Here is a 25,565-nt window from a genome sequence, read left to right as displayed (position 1 = left end):
TCCTCTATTCGCCAGCCCCACCCCAAGTTTGCTGAGGGATTCCAAAGAGCAGAGACTGAAAATCACAGCTTCAAAGGATCAACAACCTATACGGCTGAATATCATTTCCTTTGAGGTATTTTAGTTATGACAAAGGAAAAAGTCTCTAACTGGAATTTCAAGTATTGACAAGCTGGTGAGAGAGATATTTTTGGGGTTAGTATCTTTTAGCCTTCACCTAAAATCTTACTCCATAGGCAGGTACCTGATTTACACTTTCCAAATGGTGGGCTCTGCTAAAACTTATAGAGGAAATTTAAAATGTCTCTCTCTCTCTTTTTAATGTTTGTTTATTTGAAAGAGAGAGAGAGAGAGAGCACACCAGCAGGGGAGGGACAGGCAGAGAGAGAGGGAGACAGAATCCAAAGCAGCCTCCAGGCTCCCAGCTGTCAGCACAGAGCCAGACACAGGACTCGAACTCATGAACCACAGGATGGTGACCTGAACCAAAGTTAGAGGCTTAGCTGACTGAACCACCTAGGTGCCCCTAAAACATCTCTTTTAAAATGAATTCTTTTCTTACGTATCTCTTTTCTGGGATTAAATATGTTATTTGATTTTTGGTCTAGATACCATTGAGATTGATAAAGTTTAGCAATTATATAATTTATTTTCACTTAAGTACATATTCATTTCCTAGGACTAAACATATTGGCTCATCACCTGTGAAATACCAGTTAAAGACATCTGTTAGGCATTAAAACACTTTTTATTATATGTAGTATAAATATACTAAATCATTATTAAGCTTTCATTGCCGGAATCCCATAATTTTAATATTTGCTTTGTGATTATCAGTTTATCTGAATATCTGAATAGACATGTTTACTGTTTGATTTATAATATACATTTGAGAAAATATAGAAAATGCAAATGTCCTAAAAATTATCTGGTAAGTCTATAAAAATGGAACATAACAGTACATTTATTTGATTTAATGTACATATAATGTTAATTCAGTTTGAGTTGATTTTCTAGCTCCAAAGGTGACTTTTAATTCTGATTGGATTAAGATTTTTTTCATGACTAATTAGCTTCTTACATAAGACAAATATTTAATTTTCATTTTCATTTTCTTTGACTTAGGGTAAAAAAAACCTTTACTATAAAATACTTTTCTGTGCCCTTAAACTTTTTCATACTAAGTTTCATATTATTATACTTCCTAATACCTAGATATAAGAGTGAACTTTGGTATTTATAATTAAAAACACTATAGGACTTGATTTCTAAAGATCTCCTTACCCCTTATGAGTGGAATTGCCCCGCCCAAGTCATCTAACCTTTGCGAGACTTCCCTGTGAAATGGGCAGTTGCTTTGAATACTGAGTGATTTCTGTGTGACTGTGTACCAAGCACTCCGGATTGCCATGCGTGTGTGTAATGAATGGGTGCCGTGTCACACCGCCAGAGTCCCCTCTTCGGGACTGAGATATCCACCCTTCAGATGCCACAGCTATATCCTTATTGGGCAGTTTCCCTCTGTGTAAAGGAGCTGCTTCTCCCAATACTAGGCCCTCATCCTGAGAGCAACATGCAGCCAACCTCAGGTTCATGCACAGAGCAAAGGCATGGCTCCCTTGCCTCAATTCTGGACGAATCTGCAGGGCCGGCCATTCCAGCTCTAGGGCTCCCACCAGAGGCCTCTGTTGCAACTGCATCACACTCGCCTTCACCTGCCAGCTCCTGCTTTCCTCACTCTCTCACCAGTGTTGCTTCCCAGAGGCTCCCCAGTCAACTTCCTATGAGTAAATCTTGGTCTCAGATCTGCATCCTGGAGATCACAACTTAAGCCAATGGGTAAGTTAAGCTTGTTTCAACATATGTAATTATATCCACTGAAATATGCCAAGTACTTTTGCGTGGCTGTTTTATATTCCTTTTCTTCACTGGACCTCTAAGAATAAATCCTGTTACTGTACAGCCTCCCAACTTTTGGCAACACACTGCAGTGTCATTTTCTTATTATTGCCTCTTGACAGCATTGTATCCTGAGGTATTTTGAAGCTTAGGTGTTTGGCCTTCTACTCACGCACAGAAGAGCCTCCTGGGTGGTCTGCCCAGCAGTTATGGAGAGTTTGGGAACCTGCTGTTCCCCCCACAGCTAGCTCTTAACCAGACTTATAGTATTAAAGGCTGGATAATGGCACTGAACTAGGCCTTATACAAGTCCTTAAATAGATATGATAGATGATGCTGGAAAAAATAATGATGCTAAGCAAACCTATCAAAGAACCACATTAGATCAAAATTCATTCAGGTCATCATTCCCCATAAAGTTGAAGATTTTTAAAGTCACTGTCTCTATGAAATCTTCACAGTAAATAAAATTCTTTTACTACTTCATTGGTATTTTTATGCCTTCACAAACAATACATATGAACAGTTACATTTAGTTTGGTTAATGTCCGTAGACACAGGCATCATATTCAGGAATATTAGCCTAACAACAAATTTTCTTTCGCAACCCTGCTAATACAAAAATGAGCAAGTAAAATTACTCAGGAATGAACAAGAGAAATGGACCATTTCTTACCATGTCCATTGTTACTATTCTGGTTTGAACCACCATCATCCATCCACCCTTCAGATTACTATTTGCTCTCCTTAGTCTACTCTCCTCCCAGCAGCCTCAATGATCCTTTTAAGTTAGATCTTGTTTTTGCTCTGTTCCAAACCTTCCAAAGAGTTTCTGCCAATCCCTTAACCCTCTACTTCTTGTTACTTACTCTCACTCTCTTATCACTCTGCTCCAATAACACCAGTCTTCTTGCAGTTCCCAGAACATATTGGACACATCCCTGCCATAGTTTCTTTGCTCAAGCAGTTCCCTTTGCCTGCAGTGCTCTTCTCCCAGCCTATCTGCTTGGTTAACTCTCTCTCCGTCAAGCCTTGACCCAAATCTTTCCTCTCTTGAAGGCTTGTTCTGGTCACCTGCTTCATATAGTGTTCACTACACCATTTGCCCTCCCAAATCCCAGACTTTATGTCCCCTTCCCTTTATTAGAAGCACTCTCAGAGGTGCATTCACCATAAAATTATAATGAAACTTAAGCTTCAGGGTTCCTCCTCTGTGTAGGCCCCTTTGAATACCCTGGAAGAGGGCCCCTGAGTGGCTCAGTCAGTTAAGCATCCGACTTCGGCTCAGGTCATGATCTCGCAGTTCGTGGGTTCAAGCTCTGCATCGGGTTCTGTGCTGACAGCTCAGAGCCTGGAGCCTGTTTCAGATTCTGTGTATCCCTCTTTCTCTGCCCCTCCCCTGCTTGTGCTCTGTCTCTCTCTGTCTCAAAAATAAATAAACGGTAAAAAAAATTAAAATTAATTAAAATTAAAAACTAAAAAAAACCCAACAACCCTGGAAGAAACACTAGCAATGAGTGCATATGGCCACATGTTTCTGTTAAAATTTGCAAATATATTTTAATTGTAATTGGTTGAGACCATTGTCTGTTTCTATTCCAACTTCCTCTCTGTCAAGAGTTCCCCTTTACAAGTAGTGTTGAAGTGGCAACAGGCATTTTTGAGGTCTGGCTGGGAGAAACTGAGTGGGGATACATTTCGTTTAAGTGTAGTGGAATGTAATTAGTGTTTTGCAGTCACTTCCTGTATGGTTAAGTTAGCACTAGCCATTCTGATATGGAAAGAGCTCCCAGGAAGATGGCTACTACTGCTGACCATAGAGTGTATTGCTTTCTGACTATGGACTAGAGTGCTTGACGTCAAAAGTGTACGGGTGGTGGAGGAGAAACATGGTGTGAAAATAATAAAGCCAACTCTTTGTAGGAAATTCTTCCATATTTTATAGTTCATATTTTAAAGAAGTCTGATCAAGGTCTTTCAGAATTCGACATCAACCCTAAACATATTTATGAAATGACCAACAAAGTTGTGAAGCTGAGAGATTTTTCTAATCAAAGAATACATTTTTTGAATAACCATACTAGAGGGAAGAATCATCTCTCTATTTGCCTTATAGAAAATTTTACCAGGTGACAATATGAAGAGATGATCAATTCAGCCAAAATATGTGTATTGGAAAATTAATTAGTGGAAATATTTTGCAGTGGTTTTTACTGTGTGTGAGCTTTTTAGTGTGTGTAAATTGTTGTGATTGTTTTTCTCTCATTTTAAGTGAATATCTTTTATCTAGTTTTACATTTGTAATTTTGCATTCTTTTTGTTAAAAGCCCCACAAATTGTATTGAAGGTCCACCAAATTTATACAATTTGGTGGGCCTTCCTTAACAGAAAGAATGAACAATTAGCATTTACAGGACCTGAATGTACCGTGATCATCCTTTGTGATTTACTTACTTGTTCTATTCCTTAAAAGCAGAAATCTTAGCTCACTGGTATATCTTAAGCACATGAGCAGTGCTTGGCACATGTTAGGTACTCAGTAAATATTTGTTGAGTGAATAAATTGATCAACAATATTACAATAAAACATTGGTGTGGGACACCTGGGTGGCTCAGTTGGTTGATTGACCAACTCTTGATTTCAGCTCAGGTAATGATCCCAGGGTCATGGGATCCAGCCCCACATGGGTTCTGTCCTGAGCATGGGGCCTGCTTAAGATTTTCTCTTTCCCTCCCTCTGCCCCTACCCAACCCGTACACTGCATGCACACACACTCTCTCTCTCAAAATAAATAAATAAACTTTAAAAAAGGAAAACATTGGTGTTAATCTAATTTAATCCTGCTTAACAAAAGTTAATATGAACATGAAGGAAAGTAAAAAGACTAGTTCATGGAAAACACTCCTTAAAACTTTTTACTTGTTGTAACTAGTCACAGAGGTAAATTCTTATTCATAGGTATTTTCTTCAGTAGTCGTTAGCTACTATGCCTTTCAAGAGGATATGGATCACTTTTTTTCCTTTTAAAGGTTCTATTATCTTTCTCTTTAGGGCCCAAAACTCACCTCAGCTAGCTTTTTCCATCATCCCACTCCAAGGGTAGGAATTTAATTTTAGAGCTGTCAAGAGGTGAGGCCATGCAGAGAGCCACTGGGAAGCCAATCCAGCTGTCGGTGTTTCTTAAGCCATGGATCAGGCAGCAGGAAAATAAAAGTAGATTTTTCTTATTTAAAAAATTTTTCTATATCTAGTCAATCACAGAAACTCTTCTTAGAAAGCTATCTTTGTTTAAACATTGGACAATAGAAGTAAAAATACTTCTCATGCAAAGGAAGAAAAAAATGTAATAATTGGATTTTAGAAAAAAATGGGCATAGTAATAAAGACCTTAAAAATGAGAGGTGGGCCTTAGGAAAAGCAGAATCTCATAACACTTCAGCTTGGGGAATTTTTGGTTTTTGTAAAAATGCAGAGAACAATACATTACACAACTGACTAATGGAGGGCTATGTGTGGGCTTTTTAGTGTTTATAAATTGGTGTAAAAGGCTACTTTCATTTAAACATCTAAACTTTTACTTAAACCCTAAGAGATCTTTTTTTTAAATGTCTTTATAGAGATTTTGGAGACTAGAGCCTTTATTTTCTTATTTTTTATATTTTTTATACTTCTGGACCTAGAAGAACAGACTTCTTACTGGTAGTAAAGAAAGCAGTGAGCTAAGGAAGTCTTACTGTTGGCCAACTCCTATTTGCTTTCTCAGTTTGGCAGTTAACTGTTTTCTAGAGCATAATTTTCTGCACTCTGATTTCAAGTCTAGCAAGTCTTGACAAAGGAATGTCAGTAAGTCCCCCAAACTGAACTTTTGTCAACACTAACCTTGCAGAATGCATGACACCCAGAACCGAGACTATCTTTGCTAAATGTCGCTATTGTTTAAAATCTCTGTTCCAGGTTAGAGCCCTGAAGAGATTTTTGGAAGAGTAAGATTCTCCACCCACATTATTTCCTGTAGGTTTGTAGGCAGCTGTTGAGTTTACAAAGTTCCTTGCAAAAGTAGAGAGATTTCTTGTTCAGAATTGTGTATGTAAAAGAAAAGAAGTTTTAAAAAATCCCTGTGATCAAAAAATGCTATAGGGTGTGGGATTTCAATGTACCAAGGCTGACGGCTGCATTATCTCCATTGGACTGTCAGCACAATGAAAAGTACTGAGTAGAAAAGAAACCACGATTCTTGAACATTATTACTCTTTTTAAAAAAAATTTTTTTTTTTTGCTAAAGCCTAAGGAAGCTATTGGTTCACATTATTTCCCAAACCAGGCTAGGACAAATTAAATAACTCTCAAAACTGTCTCAAAAGGAAAACAAAAGGTTTTCTTTCTTTTTAAATAAGGTATTTTCCTAAATTATCTTCTCTGGAAATAGCACTAGAGATAAAATGACTACTCGGATGTGATAGGTGTATCAGAAAGGGAAGAATTGAAATTTTGAGAAAAAATAAAATAAGTAAGAATTTAAATTATTCATCAGGCCTCCCTTGGCCTGCTTCTATTCTTAAGAGCCTGGTTAATGGATTGGCACATCCCATGTGGGTCCTTAACATGGTCAGAGGATGGTGTTCATTCTGGTGGATCTCCCCTTCTACCAGAACATTTGCTGGCTTTTCCCCCCCAGTAAGTGTTGCATAATGCAATGCTAAGAATTTGATCTCTGTTCTCAACAACTTGTTGCATGTGTGCACTTAAAATGGATGGCTTTCATCGTACTGTTATGCAATAAATCTGTCAGGTTGAATTTCCTTTTAGTAAGTCAGAAGATGAGCTGAACACTAATATATTTCATTACTTTTATGTTTTTAAAGATTTTATTTTTAAGTAATCTCTACACCCAACATGGGGCTTGAACTCCCAACCCCAAGATCATGTGTCACATGCTCTGCTGACTGAGCCTGCCAGGCACCCCATGAACACTTATGTATTTTAAATATAAATCATAGATCCCTCATGTAACTTGTGGCTTTATGTTTTTCAAAAGAATTAAGTAGAGTAGTTATTTTGTTGCTGACTGACTTTCTTTGGTGCTTGTTCCATTTAAGCATCCAGCGCAGTCAGTCAGATTTCTCCTTTAATGTCCACGTTTCCTTCTATTTTAAAATGGTAGGGAATGCCAGTCAGGTTAAAGACACTGAAATTGAAAGGAGCAGCAAGGGACTTTCTTATACTGTTCTAGTCCTGTTGATTTTCGTTGCCAGTTACCTGCACATGTTCATAGAGGCAGTCCTTGCCTTGCACAGTTCCCATATTCATGACTGTCAGTCGACACCATACCGTGCAAAGCCAGGATGGCTTACCTTTATATATGTATGTATGAACATATGCACGAATGTGTATGTGCATGTATTTATTTTTAATTTTGAATGTGCTTATTTTTCAGATATTTGAAAATGGTAAAGACACTGGAGAGATCTCTATTTGTATCAGCAAAAAAGACCTGGAGTCCAATAGCCCAACTCAGACTGGTGATATGATGGAAAACGTGAGTTTACGGACTGGCTGTTTATGACTATATATCCCTCAAGCTACTTGTAGTTAATTTAGACAATTACATTGTTTTGGGGAAGATTAATCATTTGCTGCTCTGTAAAGACTGATAGTCTCAAGCTTGACTTTGAATTTCGTAGGCTCTCAACTTTAGAACAGCATTAACTCTTGGTCTCATACTTAACAGCATCTTAACCTTCATTATGCCTGTAATTGGAAATTTGTCTACACTGGACTCTGAGATTGCCCTCTTGTTTACACTTTGAAAAGAAGTGACATGATATTCAGTGGAGGGTATGTTCTGGGTTGAGGTATTTGCAAGCCCTAGGCCCTATTTAACTAACATATAGTTAGTCTTCTCCTATGGGTCGTTGTGAGCACGTCTAGATGGTTTATCTTAGGCACTCTTACCTTTGCTTATTTTTCAGACAATTGGGATGTTTCTCAGACAGAACCAATATGAAGAGGGTCTTTATTTTGGATCTTTGTCTTAAATAAAAGGACACTGAATACCCTGTTCTTTACAAATTGGGGTTATGCACCCCAGCATATACCAATGTTTTGGTCTCTATTCCTTGGCCTTTGTTTATAAACTTGCTCCTTTCCCTTCAGTTCAGCACCCTCAGACTTAACCTCTCCCTGGTGGTATCCTTTACCTGGCCTTTACAGTCAATCACAAGAGTTGTACAGAATTAGGAGATTTTCATCTGATCTGGTCATTGGCTGGACCCAGAAGAGATAGCTACCTTGACTGATTAGAGAGAGAAGGATCAAGAGCCTTGGTTGGTTTCTTTATACCATCACATTTCTAACTATATAAATCACCATTGTATAAAAACCTTCCTAGAATCCTCTACTTTCCCTCTTATTTGTATTAGAAAATTTTACTTTTTGGTTTACATTAAAACTGAAATCAGTATTTATGTTATCTTATACAGGAAGATATTATTTCAGAGAAAGTTTTTGTGTTGGCTTATGGCATATTGAAATTGACCTATGCTTTGCTTTTATATGCAAGTAAATCTGAGGGGATAAAGCTCTTTGTTAGGGAGATTCCCTTGTGGTATCCAAGAATGCCTGTTCCCTTGGTGTGCACTTGTCTCAATCATTAGCCTAAGATGTTTCACACTCTTTTCAGGTCCTTGAACAAATTCTTGTCTCATAAAGGCCTGGTGATGATAGCTTTAAAGATAACTGGGTGAAGATTATCACAACTTTTGGTTGCCATAACCCTGCCCTAGCCAATGACCTAGAGATGAAAGGAACTGAGGCCCTGACCTCCTGTAGACTCTTGAATGCTCATCTTTGAACACCTAAAATTCAGTTGAGAAAATAGAGACTGTGAAAATGAATTTGGTTAAGTGGTCAGGTATTCATATCCTCCTGCCACATACCCCTATCCTCTGTGCACACATTTCTTTCTTGAATCAGGCCTTAAATCTTTATATCTCTCCCCTTTACAAAAAAGGATGATGCCTGTGAAGCAAAATCACTGTGATTTAAAAGATGATCAGCATTCCATATTTCCTGAAATAATAGCAATGCAACAAAAAATAAGCTCATGGTCTGAGATCACACAGAAATAAATGTAGGGCTTCATAAAAACAATCTATAGAATTCAAAATATGTTTGCGGTTTCAATGAACAAAGCTAAAAACAATACAGATTTTTGCTGTACTAGGACCTTCCCTAATATACTCCTAAAGAGCATAGTAATCATTATTTTTAATTCAAAGGACTTGGTTAGGCCGGATGAGAAACATTAACTTTAATGAAATAAAAAATATTTCATTGTTTTCAGCCTTTCTGATGCTTAAGAGTGAAAATATGGTCAACATAGAGGTGAATGAAAACAAGGTAGAGATGATGAGGTTAGAAATATGGTTATTTATCTCTAATTACAACAAAGCTTAAGTCTTAGGTGTTCTATACTATAGTTGCTGATCAAAGAAAATATTTTACCCGAACAAGAGTTTATAGCCAATAGGTGAGGAAACATGAAGTATACGACAGGATCGCAACTTTGTCTTCTTTCCTCTAAGCTTTGGCATTTAGCTTCTCAAAATACCTTCAATGGGAATTAATAGAAGGAGCCAAAAAAGCACCCTGAATAGCAGCTAGGCCAGAAAAGGCCACAAATATATCTTCATCCCTGCCGAGATTACAGAGTAACAAGAAATTGAGAGATGTAAGAACCGACAAGGGAGAGAAGAAAAGGATGTGGTGACAGAAGGCTCCAGGGGGAACAGAGTGATGGATAGTGTGGGGTGCAGAGCAGGAAAGAGCAGAGACCTAAACATTCAAACAAAGTTGACAGATAAGGAAAAATGTCCTTTAAAATTCCATATGCAACATAGTTCTGTTAAAATTACTTTCATTTAAAATGTGCTTTAAAATAGAAATATCTTGATAATTTAGCAACCCTGAGTGTACGAGAGAAGCAAACATTAACAATGTTATTATTTAGAATATTAAATGGCAGCATTTCATACTTCACATTTCAATTATAGCTTACTCACAACTTGGAAACATTTTCATTATTGAAGCAGCTCACAAGCCTTTGAAAGGCTCTTGATTAAACTACATTCAAGAGTTTGTCTAAGTGAATCAACATAGGCTGACAATCATGTTTATTTCTGTAATCCTGTAAGTGGTAAATTGTTCTACCAGTGGTTACCTGAGGTTAGTTAGGGACGGGGAGGTTGCTGGTTGTAAAACTTGAACATGCTCTGGAAGGAGCCTAACAAAATGTGTAGTTCACACAAGAAAAGCATAACCCTTATCAAAGAGGACTGTTACCATGTGTAGAAGCTAACTGCTCTTTCTGTAAGACTGTCACATCTGCTTTCAGTCCCCGTGCCAAAGGGTCAGAGCTCAATCACAAGCCTGTGGCACCCCCTGCTGGTTAAAAGCCCATGCTCATTTTGTTACTTTACACTGAGCTAAATATTGCCATCATTTCACACTTCTTTTAACATTCTATATGAATTTAATTATCATTTGTTTGGATTCATTTGTTACAGAGTACAGACAGTTTATTATAGATGTTCGCATTTTATATCATTTCTTCTTCTTCTTCTTCTTCTTCTTCATTATTTTTTCCTACCACCAGTTACTTCTCAAGATTCATCAGAGGCTTCAAGGATCTCCCATCAGCCCACCAGGCCTCAATTTTTCTTCAATCCGGCTTTTTGATGAGCACGGCCAAGAAATTAAGAATCCACTTTTGCTGAAGAATGAACAAAAAATTTGGGTCTCTTACGGTAAAGCATACAGGTAGGAACAAGGTGTTTATTTTCTGTCTGTCCTCAATCTATCCAGGGGCAAGCTAATTTAAAAGGAGAGTTGAGAAGCCAAGTAGTACCCTTTGTGATTGTTTTATGAAATTCTGTATTCCAATAAAATTTCCAGGGTGTTTCTTGTGAAGCAGTATTGTTTGTGAGATATGACATCCCTCTCTCTCTCTCCTTCTCTCTCTCTCTCTCTTTCTCTGTCTCTCTGACTTTCTGTCTTAATGCCTTGTCATAGTTCTTGAAGTCTGCCTGTCAGCACAGCAAGTGGGATTTGTTCATGTCTGAGTAGTCACCTTAATGATAGCAGATGGAAACGCCACGGGGGGCCCAAGCCCATCACACTGTCATTGTCGCACACTGCCCTGACCTGCTTCCACTCCTCTATTTTTTTGTCCCTTTTTAAAGGAGAAATGGATGGTAATTGAAAAGGATCTTAAGCAAGATTTATGAAGCTGTAGACAACATGATTCCCCTCTATCTCTCTATGTTTTCACAAATAAAGTCTTAACCTTTTAAGCACCAATGACAGGACAGCTAAAGATAAATTGGTAAAGCTTGTAAGCCCTATCCTATCAAAGTTATATTCCTCAAAAGTGCCTTACATTATCCCACAATAATTACTGGTTATTGCTGAGCATTGCGTAAATTTTTGTAGATTGGTAAATTCCTGCATAAAATTATCTGTGTTTCTGGGAAAAGAAAAAGGCTGCAGCCTACAGGCACTGATGAGCTGGGCTGTTGTGTGGAATATCTTAAAATTTATGCATATTTTGACAGGACACATCCAGATGAACTCTGAAACTGCTTGTCAGGAAACTTAAACTTACTTTTCTGCCTATTTAAAAAAATTTTAAGCTTTTATTTATTTGAATAAGGTAAATAGAGAAAAATACTTTTGCCTATCAGGTATAATTGATCATATATTAATTATAATGAAAATAGCATAGATATACTAGGAGCTGATTGGATTTGCTATATATTCTAATAGTCAAAATTTTATATACTGAAATAAATCTACTCAGAAATTCATGAAGGAGTTGGTTGCATTAATTGTGGGTAGCATATTATGAAATTTTGTTTCTTCTTTCCCAGTAGAGTAAAATTAAATTGCTTAATAATTTCTTATGCTGTGTAATTTATAGAATTAAAAATATATGTAAGGAATGATGTTTCCTTCCATAGACAGGTTTCAAAATATAATTTAACTACATTTAAGAATTGTTTTTACAATGGTAGAACAGCAATGAACTGTGAGATCATGACCTGAGCTGAAGTCAGTTGCCTAACTGACTGAGCTACCCAGGTGCCCCATAGAACAGCAATGAATTTTACAGCGGCAAGGATTCTTGAATAATTTAGCAAGCTCTTCCAATTACAAGGAAAGGCTTTAATAAAATGTATGTCTAATAATTTCTTCTTAAGTAGTATTATTAAAATGAAAACAATGACTAATTTTGATGTTTCTAATGATGCTTGTAATTTTAATAAGATCAACCACCACACTTATTCTTGGTTAATTAGATCATATTTATAGAATAACTAGTAAAATGCTAAGTATCTAGAATACCCTAAAATCACCTGAGGATTGTAGCTGGAAGAATTCATAAGTGTATATTGCTTATATGTCATTGTTATTTTAATAGGATAATATTTTTTTCTGGTTCTGATCCCAATATAAAGCACTAGGGAACCATTATAGCATTTTGCTACTATTGGAATTTCTAAAATTTATATCTAAAAGTTATTTCCTAGGTCCAGTTTAAAATATGTTGATACAATGTGCAATATGTACTAAATAAATGATATTCATTTTTAGACAGTGATTCTAATGTGCCTAATATATATTGATATGTGGAATTGGTTTATTCATTTATAAAAAGATGATTTTGCCAATATCTGCTTTTATTTTGAGTCTTGTAATTATTTTTCTCCCAATTTTTAGTTTGGACAAGATCCCCCATCTACAGAAAACTTGAAAACAGTACAATGAATATCTATATATTCTTCACCTGGGTTCACAAGTTTAAAACGCTGCCATGTTAATCTTACCTCTTATATCTCCCTTCTCTCTCTTTTGAGAGGTTTGAGATTACTTCTAGACAATCATTAAAGTTTCATTATAAATGCTCCCTGTCATGTAACTGAAGAATAATAGGACGTTCTTTTATGTTACCACATCATAATATCTAGCACAGTCCACAATAATGTAATATCACCTAATTTACAATCTATGTTTAATCTACCCAAAATGTGCTTCAGAGTTTTTTGTAGTCCAGGATCCAATTAAGATTCATGTATTGCATATAGTTATTTTCTTTAGTTCTCTTTAATCTGGAATATTCTCTCACCTTTGTTTTGCTTTTCATGACATTGAAAATTTTTAAAGAGTTCAGGCACTATTCTCTCATGATTAGCTTCAATTAAAATTTTTTTTGACAACGCTACACAGGTGATGTGGTTGAGTCCTATAATTATAAAGTTAAATATCAAGTCTTTGTCACCAGTTTAGACAAAAATGGCTCATAGATAACATAATGCCAGTTGCCATTGTTTTTATTTAAGACGTTTCTCATTTGATTTTAATTCTCATATAATTAAATTAATCTAAAACAAAATACCTAACAGTATGTAATATGAAAAATGAAATCAGCCTAGCATTTAGTGAGCTTACAAAGAATAGTAGTTTATAGCCAAATATTAAGAATTCATTTAATTATCAGCTCCAGAGAATATTAAGTGTATTGCATTGTATGAATGACAGTTGCTTGTTTTTCTCAACTAAATACTTTGCTTTTAGTATTGAAATTATTTTTTAAAATTATATGTATTGCAACTATCCTTGACATATTATCAATCAGCCAAATAAACTAAAATGTGCATTTCAGGTATTAGTATAAAATATCAACTATAGTGCTTTATAATAGGAAATTCACTAATTTCCTGACTTTAATACTCACTGTTTTTATAGGTTTATTTTTTATTTGTGCTCAAATTTCAGTGTTTGTATAATTTGATCACTTTGATGTTTTTTTTCCATTTTTCAGATCTCCACTAAACCCTGTTTTGGGTCTGACCTTTGATCAGGTGACTGCATTTGACAGAGAGGGCATTACAGTTGCATATAAAACCTTCTTGGATCCTAATGCTGTTCTGCTACCTGGATGTGACAAGTAAAGTAACATGTGCTTGGTTAAAGTAATCTGAATTATGTAATTCTAATTTTCCAGAGTGAGAGATTGAAAAGCTGAAAGATGTTCTTTAATTGTCTTCATAAACAATTGTGTATTTTATTGACTTATTTCATGATGTACTGAGCTAGTGTCTATAAAGACTTATCAGTAACTTTTCTTAAGTTTTATAAAACTGTATGAAGCAATGAGCGGACTATAGTTTCTGCTTTGCAGAGGTAACAATTTTATTTGAAATGTAAAAACTGTTTTTAGTGGTTCTTTCTAAATGAAGAGTTTTGAGTGGAATCATTAAAATATTAAATAATATGTTTTCTTGTAGGAGTGTTCATATTTAAGCATCTCATTTGATGATGATGAGAACAGAAGCAATATGCTAGAAAATTTGTGGGGTGGTGGCAAAACAGGAGTTAGAAGATTTGAGCTTCTAGACCCATCTCTGCTCATGATTGTATGTGAGCAGATGGTTGTCGGCTTCTTATCTATAAATAATAAAACCCAGTACTTACTAAGTGTTGGCTGTAGTTCTAAATGAATTGGGTAAGGATTTATTTCATCCTCAAAACAATTATTTTAATCCCATCATTACCTTATCTCATTATTATTCCATTTTATAAAGACAGAAACTGAGGCACAGAGGGACAGAGTAATTTGTCCATTCACATACTGGTACATGATAGAGCCAGGATTCTAACCCAAATTGTCTTCTTTAAGAACTGTGGGCTTGGCCTCTCTGGGTGTCTCAGTTGGTTGGGTGACAGATTCTTTATTTTGGCTCAGGCCATGATCTCGTGTTTTGTGTGACTGAGCCCCACATTGGGCTCTGTGCTGGCAGTGAGCAGCCTGCTTGGTACTCTCTCTCTCCCCCTCTCTCTCTTCCCTTTCCCTGTTTATGCTGTCTCTCCAAATAAATAAATAAACATTAAAAAAAAAAGAACTGAGGACTTACCCACTGTTAGCACTGTTCAGTAGAACTTTCTATGATGATAGAAGCATATGTTATAACTAACTATTGAGCACTAAAAATATGACTAATGTGACTGAGTAATTGAGTTTTTATTTTGCTTAAATTATACTAAATAAACATTAAAAATGTTTATTTTGAGAAGGAGGAGGGGCAGAGAAAGAGGAGAGAGAAGAGAGAGAATACCAAGCAGGCTCCATGCTGTCAGGGCAGAGCCTGATGTGGGGCTTGATTCCACAAACCATGAGATCATGACCTGAGCCATAACCAAGAGTCCTATGCTTAACTGATTGAGCCACCCAGGTGCAGCTAAATTATTCTGATTCTAATTTAAATAGGTTATATATGGCTAGTGGCTATTGTAATAGACACTGAGAGTGTGTTGGATTAGGTGATCTTTCTGTAAGGTCCCATCTATATTTAATATTTTGTATTTTAACAAATTATAGTCTTCCTCAGTATACAAGTGAAAAGGCTGTAGAGGAAAAATCCAGAGAGGCAAAAGCAGTCTGATGAGCTATAGTGTCAACCTGTTGCTAAACATGTCTATAAAGATGAATTCTTTGGTCTTCTTTGGTTGTTTAAACAACTCTGTCCCCCAGTGATTGCCTGCACTTTCCAGGCAAGATTAGAATCTGTTTTTTCTTCTTTTTTTTTTCTTTATAGATAGAAGATAACTTATCAGCATTTCTTTTTGTAAGCATTTCCATATATAAGATTTATTTCTTGTGTCCCAATCTTTCCCCAAGCTACTAAATTTGACCAGACCCTTTCCCTCCAAGTTTTAGCAAGAGTTTAATTTTTAATTCACGTATTTCTCCGTAATTTCCTTCCTTGGATAAAATGGGTACTGTTTTATTGAGTGGTTTTTAAGTTAGATGTAGGTCACAAAGCATAACAATATGAAACTACCTTTACTGAAAGCAAACGTATTTGAAGACAATATACATAATTTTTGGATTCCATTTGAATTTTCTTTCTATACTCTAATGTGCATCATTTGAAATCTTAATAATCATTCTCTAATTTATAATTCTCTGGGTATTGAAAAAAAATACTATTACCAGCCCCAGAACTGGTTCCTGTTGAATAACATGCTATATCATGAATCTTAACATATCAGTGTTTTGCCAGATAATTTCTTTAGAGTTAGGATTGGTTTCCTTTTAAAATAAGCGATTTGGGTGAAGTAAGAATGAAACCCATTCCTTCAGTATGTGGTTTGTCCTTGTGCCCATTAGACTGTGCTGCCTCTTAAGTCTGTCTAAAAATCACTAAAATAATGTGTTTGACATAACCATTCTAAGTATAAAAACATGTTATTATTCATAGTCCATTGTATTTAGAATAAAATTGAATAATGAAGATAGTACCCACTATGAGTGATTCTGTAAAATTAAAAGTAATTTTTTGTTGCTCTGTTCTATTAATAATTAATTAGGCATTAATTAGGCATGGAATTCCTCAGTATCATAATTAATTGCAAGATACAAATTTAAAGTCTCCCTTTTCCCAATTATGGATAGCAAAACACTTTACAAATTTCTGTTTAAAAAGATTATGGACTATAAATTTGTTTTTCTCTCCCTAGTAGAGTATAAGATACATAAGTTATTATGCTAGTAGATTAAAGAGTTTTGTAATTAAGTACATTTTAACAAAAATAATTAAAATATTTTACTTTTCTTAGTTGGGAAGTTTGTGAGGGATTCCCAGTTAATTTCAACGATATCAGTCAAAAGATACCTGATCAATTTGAAAAGGTGGACTTGGAGAACCATTTCCTACAGAGCAAGGTCAGAATTATTTATTGTACTTAATAAAGGTATTTTATGTATTGGGTCATCATTCAGTATATGGTGACTAAGCGGATTTTGTGAAAGTTTTTGAAAAGTTTAAATTATTTTACAAATATTGGGGCATTAGTCTTTACTTCCTATTAATTAAGCACTTTAAAAACTGAACCAATATATAGTATTCCTTCCGGGAAATTTTTTTACCTGAATTATGTCATTTAAGTACTATTGGTTAGCATATTTTGTTTCTATCTACTGTATTAATTATTTGACATTGTTTTAAAACTCTTTAAGAAGGCTATTAAACAAAGATTTGATCTATTTGCTCTATGGATCAATGTATTTAAGGAATAGGAGTTCTTTGGAAACCCAACTCATGGCAGTCCAACCCAAAAGGTCTATACATTAATTTATACCTAGAAATTTTTCATGCCAGTAAAAAATTTTCTCCTCTAACTGAGCTATGAAATGTCTTTTAAAAGAAACTTTTTAAAAAAATGTTTAATTTATTATTTTTGAGACAGACAGAGAGAGAGAGAACATTAATGGGAGAGGGGCAAAGACACACACAGACACACACACACACACACACATACACACACACACACACATACACACACAGAATCCGAAGCAGGCTCAGGGCTCTGTGCTGACAGCTCAGAGCCCAATATGAGACTCAAAGCCACAAATCATGAGATCATGACCTGAGCCGAAACTGGATACTTAACTGACTGAGGTATTCTTCCACATTTGCTTTTTGACTGCCCACAAATTTAACTGTGAATAGCCTACCAGTTAACCAGAAACTTTACCAATAACATAAAGTCTATAAGCACATATTTTATATACTGTATGCATTATGTACTGTATTATCACAATAAAACAAGCTGGAGAAAAGAAAATGTTATTAAGAAAATCATAGGGAAGAGAAAATACATTTACAGGACTGTACTATACCAAAGAAAATCCTCATGTAAGTGGGCCCACGCAGTTTAAGCCTGTGTTATTCCATGGTCAACTGTATTTCTAATCCTGTTAGATTTTAAGCAAATTTAGAACATAAATGCAACTTGAATGGTACAGTAAGAATGAATGCCTTTTGTATTTTGTATTTATCTGACATTAATATTTATTTACCTTAGTTCTGATCCTGTTGGCATTGCTTTTTAGTTTTTTTGCTGTGGTATTATTTCCTATTCAAAAAACTTGTAACCCTGGAAGTTGCCTACTGAAATTCCAACTCCTCTAAATTCCAAATCCTCCTCTAATCCACCTCTACTCTCAACTTGCCTTCCCAATCTTCTCTTCAATCTTCTCTTCTTGATCTTTATACCCTACACTACAGTTAGAGCTAATATATTGTGCCCCATAACATGTTTTTCACTTTGGTACTCTTGTACCATGGTGTGTGTTGTTCTTTGCCTACAATATACTGCCCTCCCCCACCCTCCCCACACCATTACCATTCCTTCCCTTTTAAGGTTTTATTCAACTTTTTCCTTCTTCCATAAAGGCTTCTTAGGTCCTCCAAAAAGAATGAACCTCATATTATTGAACCACCTATTCATCCTTAGAGTTTGTGTTTTGGTATAGTCATTTATTTTTATGTCTTTCTCTTACACTAAATTGAGAATTCTTGGGGCAGACACATTATGTCTCACCCATCTTTGTATTTTTGAATTCTAGGACAGGTTTTGAATGTAGGGCAGGTACACAATACATTTTTTATGAATGATTTTTAAAATTTAGCTACAAACTATCTTTCAAGGCTCAATATTTTCTAATATGTTCCTCATGTGTTAGCCAAGCCTGATTGTTCATTTGTTGTTTTCTGAAAGTACTTTATGATTTCTGTTATGCCCATGTGGATCCCTTTGCCTGGAATTCAACATTTATTTCTTTGTCATTACCCAACAGCCTTTTAACACCCTTATGCCATTTTCTAATACAGTGTCTGACATACAGCTGGCATTCTTTAAATGCTTGCTGAAATTCTGCCCATCATTCTAGTCTTATCTGATTTATGCCTGTGTCATGAAATCTCTTTTTACCAACCTTCATCTCCAAATTAGATATAATGTTTCTGGACTCACACCCTCATTATAATGAGTTTGAACTTGATGCTGTTCCTATTAAGCATTTTTTACATGGTTCAAAGTCAAGGTGCCTGGGTGGCTCAGTTGGTTAAGCATCCAACTTCAGCTGAGGTCATGATCTCGTGGTTTGTGAGTTCAAGCCCTCCATCAGGCTCTGTGCTGACAGCTCAGAGCCTGGAGCCTGCTTTGGATTCTATGTCTCACTCTCTCTCTGGCTCTCCCCTACTCATGCTCTGTTTCTCTTTCTCTCAAACATAAACATTAAAAATTTTTTTTAAAAAGTCAAACAGTGCTCCAAGTATGAACATATATCATGACACATTGAGGAAGAAAAGAAAGAATAGTAGATTCCACTGAGAATCTAATCAGATCATAAAGGGTCTAATTCATTGTTAGGGATTCTGGATATTGTTCTGTAGAAAACAAGGGGCCATTGGAAATATTCAAACAGAGGCAAGATCTGATTTGGTGTTTGTGTTGGGAATAACTCAGGAGGTCTTTTTTTTATCCTCCCTGCTGAATTAGATCTTTCTCAAGGGCAAAGGGCATCCTGGTCATCCTTGTCATTACTGTAATATCTAGATGTTCAGAGTTAGCTAGATGGAATTGAATTCGCTGGTTAATTAACTCATTCAACAGAAACCAGCTCAAAGCTAGAAAAAAAAAACCCAGGATATCCAAAAGCTATCAGAGGTAAAGAACTCAAAGGAGGCTTCTTTTTTGATTTTATGCCAATGTAGGACTTTTAAAAGATAACTATATTTTATAATGTTGAATAATAAGAGAATAACAATCTACTTATTTAATCATTATTAACTGGTTTTAATGATTCAGTGAAAAAGAGAAAACTCAAATAAAAGTTTGTACGCTATCATATTTTTAGAGGAAGAAATTGGTTTTGAATAAAATTTTAGTGTGACCAAAATAGTAATATAAGAAAGCAATGATTTGGTAAACTGTCTAGTAAAAAGTAGCTTTCAAAGAAAAATGGCCCTCCCTTAGCTATGAAATCTTTACAATCTTTTCAGAAAAGCATCTCTAATTATATACAGAGAGGTGATCAGTGCATTGGAAATAGTAGTTTAATAACCTAAAATGAAGCACTTTTAAAGAGCAATTCTAGCAGAGGTGATAGATATCTATAGGGCCTTTTATTGTAGAATCTTGTTGCTCATTGTGGTAAAGAAGACACTAAGAGGATTACAACAGGGGTAGAGAGAGGGAGGCAAAAGCCGATATTCTTGATGCATACGTTTTAAAATTGGCTTGAGAAAGAGATACCAGTGCCCCAACCCCTGACTGTTCTTTTAAGTCTCTTATTGACAAGTAAAACCTTTCCTACAGAGAAAAATTTGGAACATATAATCCCTATTAGTAATGTGGGAGATAGATATAACCCTGACAATTACAACCTGTTGCTCTTTTATCCATTCAAAAGAAGGTTTGGAATCTACCACAAATTGACAGTTTGGCAAATACATCTTTCCACAGTTCTCTATTGTTATCTAAATTGGCAACATTTTCATATTGCTTCAGTTTAAGGGCAATAAAATTAAATTATTTCCATGCACTGGATGAGATTTAATCTTCATGGTAGTTAATATAAAAGAAAAAAAGCATTTCATGAGAGGAATAGTTTTAGTAGTACCTGAATATGGGAAAAAATAGCAGAAAAGTAGACTCCAGTATTTGACAGGTAATATATTCTGCCAAAATGGAAAGGAAACATACTTTAATCCTAGCCTTTTGGTATAATCAGACATTAGTAGGACATTAGTGACAACTTTTGGTATGGGAATAGTGAAAACAATACCAAATCATGATTTTAGAATTGTGGCATACTAGTTACAAGTTATAAACTTACAGCTTATAAATCAGCAGTCATGGATGCTAGCAGAATAAATTATTTTATATGTCACAAAGGAGGCTGGGAAAAGAATGGACACTTTTTTACTGTCCTATTTATTTGTAAAGCACATCATTGAAAAATAATGTTTTCTACAAATAATTGATAGTGGGGAAGACAAAATTTTATTTTTAATTTTGAACTGGTTGCCATTAGAATAGGTCACAGAACTTTAATAAAATCCTGAGTCCCTTCCTTATTTTTAGACCAATATTTGGAAGCTATTTGAGGACTGCCTATTTACATCTTATATCTTTGATTGCATAATTATGTACTCACTGATATCTTGTGCTTTTAGACTTCTCCAGTTCTTGGCCTTTGAAGTGGGTGTATTGATAGCTTTAGAGAATGAAAACAATAAAAATGAACATCAGGGATGTGAGGAAAGAGATGTTATAACATTTCTTATAGTTGTGATTTTAATTTGTGTATCATTTTTTTAACTTGGCCCTAAATTCACTATCAAACGTGAAAAATCTTATAAAATTTCTATGTAGTAAAAACAAAAATTGTTCAGAATAAAAAGCTTCTCCTTTCAAGAAAAATTTCATTGTCTTATATTTTATTTTTCAGTAGATCTGTAAGTAACACCGTAAGTGGTTCTCTTATTATTTTGAATTTTCACAGGAATATTGAAGGCCAATCCACTTTCACTAGTGATTTGGAAAAAGAAAATTAAACAAAAAGTTTTAATAGGCACAGAATATGAATGCCTCATTTTTAAAATCACTGGCAGCTTCTGTATCAGCACAGTTTATTCAGACAACCAAAATCATAATGGCCATTTAAAGTGAGCTATACATATATAGAGAGAGGAGGTATTCAGAAGAATACAAGAGATTTTCTTGACATACGTGATGGTATGTATTTAGAAAACAGTCTCAACATAAATGCTGTTGAATGCATACGTGTGTGTGTGTGCGCATACACATGGTGTACCATGTTTCAGGTTGTCAGAGCACTTTTCTTTTATGAATTGCAGTTTTCAGTCTTTATTTTCCTCACCTTCACAAATGATTGGTCTCAAGCTAAACTATCCAATTAAACTAAAAAGAGAAAAGAAGGCAAAGTCACAAATTGAAATTTAATGGCCATTGTCAATTTTAAATGTATCAGAACCCCAGACTTGGCAAGATTTTTTTCTCTTAATAACAGGCAATGAAGCTGAGTTAGTGGGCCTGGCTGTGTCTGGTCTATGTAGAATCACTTGGGAACTGTCCAGCAAAATATCTCTCGAAGAACAGCATGGTGTTAATACTGGGTGCCAACCCAAGACAGACACAAAGGACCCCTTCACTCTTCACCAATAAGCCAACTGTTAAAAGATTAAACCATGTTGTGGAGATAACAAGAATTTAGGCGCTGGCAGCAGGTGCTGTACAAAGAAGCAGTTGGCAGTACAGTTCTTCTGTCTGACTAATTCCAGTCAAAACGATCTTCTTCCCACTTGCAGAGGAGAGTTTTGAGTGTGATGGCAACTTCGAGTTAGGAGGTTGAGTAAGAGTGCTACTTTAAATGCTGAGTCTTGTGGCGGGTGGATTAGTAGAATATAGTTTATCATTGTTCAGAAACTGTGGGGGATTCCCCTCCAGAATCCAGCCACTACTGGCTAACTGGGAAATACACAATCAAAGAGCTGCAAGTCAAATCTGTTTATGTCATGGGGTTGCTGTATTTTTAAAATTTTATTGTCACATATAGGACTCAGAAGACATTTTCTTCTCTTGGGGAGTAACTATCTTCCATTATAGAATAATTGCCAAATATATTAGTTATACCCTTTTGTTACTGCCTGACTGAATTTATAAACATTACCTTTTAAATTATCATTTAATTTTTGTATTTTTAAGAATCAGTTGCCACTCAACACATATCTATTATCAGTACAGATTTAGAATATACTTTTTAGTATTAGAAAAAATTGTTATTGAAGCAACATCACTTATTTGGCTTAATGCAAAACTGACATATTCCCATAATCCTATACAAACAAATATTGGTACTTAGAAATTTAGTATGATTACTCAGAAAAAGTGATCATGTAAGTTAGTGAAAAAGTTTATTAAATATTAAGGAGAATTTCTACAGGTGATGTGAATGTCTAGTAATTTTACAATCAAGTCTACATGAGAAATGCTAGAAGGTATACTGATCTTCGACATATGTAGTCTGATAACAAATATGTGAAACACAGATACTGTGTCTTACCAGTTGGTCCCCTCCTATCCATCCTCACAACTTTCGCTAAATTCTCAACTCATATGCCTTTATTCTAAAGAAATTGTGGGGACTTTTAACTGCTCTCCTTTGAGGTCCCCATTCTGCAATCCATTATTTCTTCCCGTGTGTGTGTGCGTGTGTGTGTGTGCATCTTATTGACTCTTCTGTTACAAGTTTCTCTAGGGCAGCAAAAATACTGTTTCATATCCCACACCACACAGTCTAGTGCCTTGCATATCAGAGCTGATGCTCAACAAATATTAATTGAATTGAATTAAATGGGAATGAGCATTATTGTTTCCAAAGAGAACTTCTCAATCAGAAACATAAGGTCTTAGGATAACCTATTGTGGACGAATGTGTTGAAGAGGGTGGACTCTCAGACTGTTGGTTTAACAATGCACACTTCTTTTCATGGTATAGGTGGATCCCAATATTGTCCTTCATGCCTCTGTTTCCATCAGAAAGCGAAGCTCCTCAAACAGGGAAGTGAGCAGTGGAAGTCAGATAGCCCCATCAACCCTGTGGCCTGCAGCCAGTGTGTGGCTGATCACAAAGGTACCCAAGAGTGTCTCCTTTCCCTGAGTGACTTTGCATGCCCCCTGGTCACAGTGTCTCTAGCTCCTGGTGCCTTCATGCACACAAGCATGCAAGTGAAATCATGATAAGTTGTTGGCTGTTATGAATGCCCTTGGTGTGTCTGGTGCAGAGGGCTTCTGTAAATCCCCATGTGGGCATTCAATTCACTTTCAGATGTGATTAGTTCATACTCAGAGGTATTAAAACTCAGCACAGAGCTTATGTACAGTCCACAGACTCACCATTTTCATGAGATTTTTCTGAATGTCATTTACTTCCACTCCTTTGTATGCATTGCTGAGCTTCATGGAGCCTAGTGGATTAACACCATATAGTGATAGTGTATGATCTTCACAAAGACAAATTTAAGAGAAATCCCTGAGCATAAAATGTGAACAATGACTAACACATTTTACACCTAAATGTATTCACACTATTTAACTTTTTATTTTTTTAATGTTTTACTTATTTCTGAGAGAGAGATTGAGAGAGAGAGAGCATGACCAGGAAAGGTTCAGAGAGAGAGGGAGACACAGAATCTGAAACAGACTCCAGGCTCTGAGCTAGCTGTCAGCACAGAGTCCGACGTGGAGCTCAAAGCCACGAATGCAAGATCATGACCTGAGCCAAAGTTGGACACTCAACCGACTGAGTTACCCAGGCTCCCCGACACTATTTAATTTTTTAACTTTACTATTATAATACTGGATCTGATTTAAATTGAGAGCATTAATTGTCCTCCCCTCTCCTCTTCTTATTGAAATATGTTTTGTAATTGCCATCTAATAGTTATGTCTAGAAAGAGATGGTGCAGCTTTTATCTACCCTTCTTCTGTCTTCCCTTGTCCCCTTGCCATAGATTATTTTGGCCTTTTCTTAGCACTTCCATGGGTGCAGAGTACCTCAGGCAAGCTTGCTGGTACTGTGTTGGGGTCGGGGGAGGTTGTAACTATTTTCTCAAATGAAATTTGGGATTGCTCTAAACTGTTAAGTTTTGATTCTATGAAAGCTAAAAACAAACATATAGAATAATTCAGATACAAAGGAACCAAGGAATATTCATTTCATATATCAAGGCAGAATGAGGTTAAATGGGATATTTCCTCAATGTATTTCCAACTTGGAGAACCATTTTTAAGTTGTATTTTGCTTCAGGTTTAATAACAATATTTGCTATTTTGTTAAACATCTGCTATATGTTAGGCATCTTCTACATATTTATTATCTTATTTAATCTCATACATTATACAGCTGAAAAAACTAAGACTAGTGAATGGCAGAGGAAAGATTCTTGGTCTATCTGACTTCAAAACGTATGCCTTTTTACTGTAATATAGAATGCTGCTCTATTTCTGGCCAATTTATGGAAGTGTTTTAGTTTTCAGCATTGCCACTGAACCCTTGTGTGACCTCAGGTAAGTCACACGCTCTATCTGGGCTTTAGTCTTATCTGTAAAGAGTTGGACCAGTTGATATGGAAAGTTCTTTTCTAGAGCTCATATTTTGTAATTCCATGGTATCTGTTTCTAGAATTTTATGATAGCAAAAACCTTGTACTTGTCGAAAATTTCCTCAAAAATAATTGAAATGCTTACCAAAAAACATATGGAGGGGCACCTGGGTGGCTCAGCCAGTTGAGCGCCTGATTTCAGCTTAGGTCATGATTTCACAGTTTATGAGTTCCGAGCTCCACATCAGGCTCACTGCTGTCAGCAGAGAGCCTGCTTCAGATCCTCTGCCCCCTCTCTTTACCCCTTCCCCACTTGTAATTTCTCCCCCACACACATAAAAAAATAAAATAAAAAATAAAAAGAGTATGGATTTTGGAGATACGTAGATCAGAATTAGAATCCTTTGTATGACCTTGAGAAAGTTACTTAGTAGCACTGAACCACTGTTTCCTTTTCTATAAAATAAAGTTAGTCATATCTATCTTGCATGGTTGCTATGATGATTAATAAGAAAGCATGTGTGAAGTTCAAGCGTAGTGTCTGGTATATAGAAAGTGCTTAATAAATGTTTCTTTTTCCTCATCCAAAGCAGTTTTCTTTCAATATAGACAGCATGTCAAATGAAGATTCA

General features: G+C 35.7%; 1 protein-coding gene across 1 annotated transcript in view; it reads left to right on the top strand.

The window, feature by feature from the left end:
• LOC120221761 (doublecortin domain-containing protein 1-like) overlaps positions 1–25,565 on the top strand; it is a 73,906-nt gene that overhangs the window by 17,719 nt on the left and 30,622 nt on the right. Inside the window, exons 4-8 of the mRNA XM_039219321.1 lie at positions 7,335–7,436; positions 10,554–10,717; positions 13,779–13,904; positions 16,577–16,682; positions 23,328–23,462. Of these exons, the coding sequence (XP_039075252.1) occupies positions 7,335–7,436; positions 10,554–10,717; positions 13,779–13,904; positions 16,577–16,682; positions 23,328–23,462 (633 nt within the window). The remainder of the gene's footprint in view (positions 1–7,334; positions 7,437–10,553; positions 10,718–13,778; positions 13,905–16,576; positions 16,683–23,327; positions 23,463–25,565) is intronic.

The sequence above is a fragment of the Hyaena hyaena genome, unplaced genomic scaffold, assembly GCF_003009895.1.
Source record: "Hyaena hyaena isolate Hyena2069 unplaced genomic scaffold, ASM300989v1 scaffold_807, whole genome shotgun sequence".
NCBI classification, from domain to species: Eukaryota; Metazoa; Chordata; class Mammalia; order Carnivora; family Hyaenidae; genus Hyaena; species Hyaena hyaena.
This window is presented reverse-complemented; position numbering and strand designations above follow the sequence as displayed.